Source organism: Tauraco erythrolophus, chromosome Z, assembly GCF_009769465.1.
Source record: "Tauraco erythrolophus isolate bTauEry1 chromosome Z, bTauEry1.pri, whole genome shotgun sequence".
NCBI lineage: Eukaryota > Metazoa > Chordata > Aves > Musophagiformes > Musophagidae > Tauraco > Tauraco erythrolophus.
Window position 1 is genome coordinate 21979549 of NC_141496.1, and position 7208 is coordinate 21986756.

The following is a 7208-nucleotide window of genomic DNA, read 5'->3' on the forward strand; positions in this document are numbered from 1 at the left end:
TCTCACCCTGGGAAAGGTTAGTCTGTCAAAGCTGAAGGTGTGGTTGTGGGCTTGGGAAAACTAAAAAGCTAATGTTAAATCTGCCTTCACCATTGAAGATTCCCTCTCCATCACTTCTCAATTGAAGAGAACTTTATTTCTTTTCTTTCTTTTAGCTGGTCTTTCGAATTACACATTTGATAAAATCTGTGAATTAAAAATTGATTTTTATTCTGTTGGGGGGCCTATTGCTGAGGGAACTCTTCATTTGGCTCAGAAACTTTGACCTGTGTGCTTGGGAGATCAGGAGGGACTAAGAGTCATTGGCTCTGGAGGGTTATCATCAGTGACTAGTGTATGAAAAAAGCAGTGACTTTACCACACGGTCCATTAATCAGATTTCCTTGTCATGCCAGATCTGCAGACTGCTCTCACAATTAGTGAACTCAGCAAAGACACGTTAACAACAAGCTCAGGTCTGAGCTAGTCCCTTACTCAGAGGGGTGTAGTATGGGCTGAGTGGAAGGCAAGGAGACAAGACAGAGGTTCATCACTTGTGTTGCTCCTCTTGGCCAGTCTCTGGAAGTCCACAGGAGATGCCAGACACAAGCACCGGCACAGCCTCTCTCACAGCTGCATGTGGTGGTTATTATATGGGGATGGTACAGGGGAGGTGCTGCCAGCATGGGGAAAGAAACCATTAGATGTACTGAGACAGACAGTGGATCAAAGGGGCCATCACCTTCTTTCATGCATTCACACGTAATTTTTGTACTTCTGCTGTCTAGCCTTGTAGATACTGTTAAATTTTCCTGCTGTGAGTCAGGAGCAGAGCAACCCAGCCACGAAAGGCAGCTCTCCATCTCCAAGCAGTGCAGTTGCTTATCCGGAGGGCAGGGTGGTGGGAAGGTGAGGTCATGGACGCACATCTGCATGTGGATCCCTGACTCCCTCTGCTCTTTTTCACCTAACTGAAATCAAAACACCTTCTCCCCTGTGCCTCTGCTTGTGCTGGGCTGAATCCGATTTCCCCAGAGCAATTATGCTCCTGCGTGAGGAGAGGAAGCAAAACTCTGGGTGGATGGATGGATGAATGGATGGATGGATGGATGGATGGATGGATGGATGGATGGATGGATGGATGGACGGATGGATGGATGGATGGACGGATGGATGGATGGATGAAGAAGTTCATTATCTCTCGCAGAACACGGGCTCAACTCCTGTTAACAGATGGTGGCATGAAGCCACATCCAAGATTTGCATTTCCCCACCCATGAGTCCTAACTGTCAGAGCAAGGAGAGGCAAGTGGACCAGGCTGTCACCCTGTTGGTGTGGGACACTAGGCCAGGAGGAATTGATGAGCACCCATATTGTGCATCTAACATAAAGTAGACTGACATTCCATTTCTGCAAGTTGACATGATTTCAGGTGGGATGTCTTTAAACATGACCTGTGTGGCTTTGGGTGGGGGGGCGAGGAGGAAGACCGATGCGTGGTCTTCTGATGCTCCACATGACAGGGAGTAGAAAATGCCAGGAGGGGTTGGATGTCATTGATGCTGGATGCACTTGGCTCTAGGTGACACAACATGTCCCACTTCATCTACCTGCAGCTTACCCTGTAAAGGAATGAGGGTTCACGGGCACGAAGCCTGTAGCTGTTTCTTTTTGCAGGCACCTTCCCAGGCAGAAGTGGAATGGTTTGGAGAACGAGTGTTTTGCAGAAGGTGACAGTGAGGTACTGAGCTTTTGTGTCCCATTCTGTGAGCTTACCCTGCTGGGAAGCTCAGCTGTGGCTGGGGCACCAGCACCATGCGGGATAAAGGTATTATGAATGGCCAAATGCCTGACCCTCCATCTTCAAATGCATTAGAGTTATTTCATTTATTATCTTGCCATTCTGTAAATGTCAGTGAGTACTGGTGCCGTTTCAGATATGTTTTACATTTTATTTTAGAAAATTGCTGTGCTGCTGCTGAAAGGAAGCTGCTGGTCAGCTTCGAGAAGGCAGAAGGTCCAACTAAGAGCCTGCATGTGGAGCAAGGGTCAGGAGAAACTGTAGGCTGGCACAACAGCGGCGTAGAAGGGTCTGGAATAATCTCAATGAGGAAAGACCAAATGAAATACAGAGTTGTGACATCTTCTTTTATAGCTAAAATCCTCAGAAAGAACGAAAGGTAAACACCAATCTACCTGAAAAAAGCTGCAGTGTTTTAAAAGCGCGTCATTTCTTTAAGACAAAGTAATTGTCTTTTGTTCAGAAAAGGGGGTATATACAGAAACATGCAGAATGATCACAGGATTCAGAGCAATGAAATTACACTGCCTGTGACATTAATTCTCCTCTGATGCTCCTATGAAGAACACACATTTTACACGATTTGTGATGTCGGCTGATGCGTTGTTTTACAAAGTGCGTGTTAGATGTACGTAAGTACATGCTTTCCCCTGCATTGGATTTTTAAGGTCTAAATAAATTTGCTGCAGCTTAGTGTACATGGTCACAACAATGACTGATTTAGAACTTGCTAAAGAGCTAAGTTTTCAAAACTGAAGACTGGATAACAGGGTAATCTATGTTCATTGTAAAGAAGAAATATTTATGTATATAATTTACTCCCCTCTTTCCTATAAACCCTCTTGTCTCCACCAGTAGCTGAACACTTTATGTGGTTTCCCACAGCTTGTCAGCAGGACACAATACTAGGCAGTTTATTTGAATGATTCTATGATTCTCTGATTCCATGATTTCAGCATATCAGTGTCAAGGGTCAGTGAGAGGTGGATGAGTGCAGTTTTTGGAAATCGTAACTCGCTCTCTAATATTATGGATTTATTTATTGCTTGACAAAGTAATAATCCCTGTGCGTGCCTGGCTGTGAATGTACCAGTCCCGGTCTCTGTCTAGCTTCTCTGTTTGAATGATAAACGTTTGAAGCCAGGTACAGCACACATTCAAATTGCACCAAGCAGCGGTGGGGAGGGGTTTCTGATGTTTCTTGGCTTCTTTAAGTCCCATATTGCTACTGCTGTTATTATTGATAAGTATTATAAGACGGTATGATTTTCAAGCCTGGAATGCTGTTTTTTTTGATCTGCAGATGAGACAGTTTTCTGATGCATGGGGTAGAAAAAGGGTTTGTAGGGAACGTTGAGTTATTTTATTGGACAAACAGATACCGACCTAGTGTGTTTGAAAGGTAGTGTGTATTCTTCCATTGTTATAAATTGCTCCAATGAAAGATACTCCCCTTCTCCTTACCTAAAAAAATTATGCCTGCTTAAATCAGTGATGTGTCAGGACATTTACGTGCTGTTTAGATAAAATCCACAATGAACTGTAAATTTTGAATAAAGATTTCTTTGCATGATAACCAGTGGGTTCAGTGTCCCGTTACTGTGTGTTGTCTGCTCCTGCTCCCCATCTGCCTTCCACACAGCTAGTGGGGAAGGCAAACAGTAAGTCACAAATCATCTAATGAGCCACCAACCCTGCAGTGGTGGTGGAGGGGAGATGATGAATTTATCTGGAGGAAACCTTCTTGCCAGGGAGGTTCTGTGAGTAGAGTGTGACATGGGGCTGGAGATGATGCTGGAGAGGAGTAAGGATGGGTCAGTGTGGAGGGTGGCCTGGCAGGAGGAGGGGCTGCAGATCAGAAGCAAAGAGAGGTACAGGTAGATGTTGCCTCCCAACTCTCCCACTTCTATCCTAGGTGGTTTGGGTCAGTGATCTCCTGCAGAGCTGTCTGCCCCCTTATCCATCTGGAGACTTGACTTCTCCTTCCCTAGCCCTGGTCATACTACAGCCTCGTTCCCGGCACCACATCCATTGGCTCCCTGCAGCCATCCTCATGGCACTGGTTGTGCAGGATCCCCTCTCCCTCCCCAGTCTGAGCACTGCTGGGTTGGCGTGTGGCACAGAGCATACTTGTAGTGCCTGCAGAAGGAGAGTTTGAGAACGGCTATTTGGAGCTGCAGAAACTCAGTCAGCCTCACACCTCTGTCCTCTTGGGGGAAATGCTCCTGACGTCATTTGCATGTGACCTACAAGCATCTGTCTCTATTCCTGCAGTCCAGACACCCCTTCTCTACTGTTGCACTTCCCTCCCTCCTTTATCCTTGCTGGTAGTACTTTTTGTCTCATCATTCAGTTTTGCTTGGTGGCTTCCTACTCTTTCCCATCTAGTCAGGGTGGGGTCTCAGCTGGGCTGGTGTAGACCAGTGCTCTCAAGACTTCCTTTAGGCTTTGAGCACTACTGTGGCTGAAAGACAGCCATAAGTCCACTGCTTTACATGTATTCACTTTGGGTTCACCAAAGAAGCGTAGGGAAGCACAAAAGTACAACCTGTGGGACCCGGCCGCCCAAAAGGCACCGCAGCATCTGTCTTGCTCCTGCCCTTTATCTTTTTTTTCTACAGTCAGCACCTTCTTTGTGGGGCCAGCACGGCCATGTCAGTGCTAACACTTTGCAGGTGCGCACTGGAAACTGTGGCCACTGCACACAAATCATTTAGCAAGCTGACTTAAAAAGAAATTTGTTGTGACATGAATAATCCAACAATGACAGCTTCCTGCTTTGGAAATGTAAAAGGAATGCCACAACATTCCTTGTAGTGGATTAAGCCATAAGACAGAATGGCTTGTATGGACAAATAAAGATACGAAATCCAATCATTTAACTTAAAAACAGACAACAAAGAGACATTTGTATTTCCATAGCAACCTTACCATGTAGAGAATCTTCATGTTGGGGCTTTTAAAGATATCTTAAATTCACAATTATGGCAATACTTACCTATACAGTTAAGGTTTGCTGAAGCAAGGTCGGTCACTTGCCAGCATCTAGTCTTTTTAATATGTACAAATTAGTAGACTTACGAAAATCAGCTTTTCTTAAATTTTTACTCCATTCTAAAATGTTTTGTTTCCTAACATTGCAATTGTTTTTACATATATATCCATAAGAGGACCAATATATAATATAAACGATAAGTGTGTACATACATGTCTCAATGCTAAGCGTAAGAGCAATCAGATGCTGTTGCCATTCTGTTGAATTTTTTTTTTAAAAATCACTGTAGCAATAGGCTGAAATATCCATATCTAAAACTGATGGAAATTCCTTCATGTGTAACCAAATCAAATCTCTATGAGACCCGATCTTTTCCAAAAATTCTTATTATTGATTCTGTCAAGTAATCTCAGTTCATTTGCCTGGGAGGCATCGGAGGACCTGAGTATTTTGAAATTAGTAGCAGGTGACTTACCTTTGTGCTGATCAAACACTGATGAGGAACTGAAATCCATTGTGGTCTATCTCATTATTTACAACCAGACCAGACAAATGCCATCTCCAGGGTTTTCAGGGAAGAATCCCATATATCACAGTAAACAATGCAACGATAGCTGTCGCCAATCTTCTTGTCAGAGAATTAAACTCGCTTTACGGCTGCAGGTTGTTGTCAAGGCAAGGACATTATCACTAGCCTGATGGAACGGTATATTCTGTTTGTTACGGACCCTCTTCAAATGACATCCCTGGAAGCTTAACTGAGCTTCTGAAAAACGTCTGATCTTCAGCAAGTGAAGCTGCCTACGAGCAGCTCCGAGAGATGCTGCAGCTCATCCAGCCTCGGCAGCTGAGCGCTGCCCGTAGACAAACAAGCCTCGGAGGGTGAGTGGGACTTGGCTGGCAGACGGAGCATGTGCAGAGCTGCCAGCGCAGGTTGGGTGCGGGCATCCGAGCGGCACGGGATGCGATCACCGACCGCCCTGCGCCCAGGCTGCCTCTGCCCTCAGCGTATGCCTGAGGAGGGCTCGTGAAATGATGTTTTCAGAGATTACCTGTTTCCTGATTTAACTCCCGCATGGAGAACACTAATTAGCAAGCCCTTTCTACCTTAGTTTCGTACTACCCACTTACAGGTAAAGTACAGTGTTTAATGAAGTGATAATAACTGAGAGCACATCACCATGGCCGAAGGGGATAGCAAGAGCTCCAACAGCACAGTGCAACAGGTGTAACAGCTCACAGCAGGCGCTCCAAATCCAGTGTCTGCCAAACCAACAGTAGACCCATGTCTTCATGACAGTTTTCTGACTGGGCCTCAGCCTCCCTAAGTTTGGAACTCAGACTCTGTACTGTAAAGGGGAGGGGACCGTGGTTATCCTTGCATTTTGCTGGGTTGTTTCCATGGAAGAAATATCAATAAATGAGCTGACTTGGAATTTACCCAGAGCAGCAGATCACCAGCAGTGCATAGGGGCTGGCGGATGGGAAGGATATAAAAAGTTTGCTTAGCGCTGGAAGAGGCACATCACTACTGCTGAATAAGGCAAACTAATATATGAAAATTAGGGAAGGCAAGACACTTTTGGACCCAAAAGTGCAGACAGAACCTGTACTAAAGCTAGACTTTACTCAGTGAATTTATTCTATTCTGGTGTTTCGACCAATTCCCATGACTACAACGGATGCTAGAGATGTAACGTACATGTGGACACTGCAGGAGTTGTACTTGGAGCTGATTCACATCCTAAAGATCTGCTTCTGAACCTAAATCCAAACTATGTGTTTGGAAAAAGATAGTATGGTCCAGGAAACAATACAGACTCAACAGCTTGAAATGAAAGACCAGAGCTGAAATTCTCCAAAATGTGACAGTGTGATCTGCTCAAGAGTCCTTAACTGTGGAGAAGCATGTGGTGGGACTGTGGAGAAAGAGTTTGGCTCTGTTTCTTTTCTCTATCGCTGACTGGTTTGTGCTTTTGCTCATCTCAGGCCTTTTTTATGTTGAGGAGGGATCCACCGTGTGGCAAGTGCTTTCTGTGCAATCTGGGAGCAAAGTATTAGTTACACAGATGGTCACCGTCCAGCTGACATCCCCTTGCCAGGTGGGTGGCTCAGGGGAGTGACATCGGCACATGATAGTCCAGTCCATCCAGTTTGACACCCTGGCTCTGCTCAAAGAGCTGCCATGGCTGCTGCCTTCATGGAGGAGGCACTGGAGCTGGAGATGTGTCTGTGATTAGACATTTTGAACTGCAAGTCATCACTCATGGTGATCTTCAAAAGACCCCAAAAGTGGCCTTTACTTTCTGCATGTGCCAAGAGGCTCTTTATTCCCAGCATACTCAGGATTTCTGACCCTGGGCACCGCTGCAGCGCAGATAATGCAGTTATCTGGCTGCTCCACTGTCCTCTACCTGATCCGACCAATTAAA

At 45.4% G+C, this 7208-nt stretch overlaps 1 protein-coding gene across 1 annotated transcript in view; it reads right to left on the bottom strand.

Annotated features, from left to right (window-relative positions):
- ANKRD55 (ankyrin repeat domain 55) overlaps nt 1–5291 on the bottom strand; it is a 48796-nt gene extending 43505 nt beyond the window's left edge. Inside the window, exon 1 of the mRNA XM_009981845.1 lies at nt 5252–5291. Coding sequence (XP_009980147.1) covers nt 5252–5291 — 40 coding nt within the window. The remainder of the gene's footprint in view (nt 1–5251) is intronic.
- Nucleotides 5292–7208: the final 1917 nt, after the last annotated feature.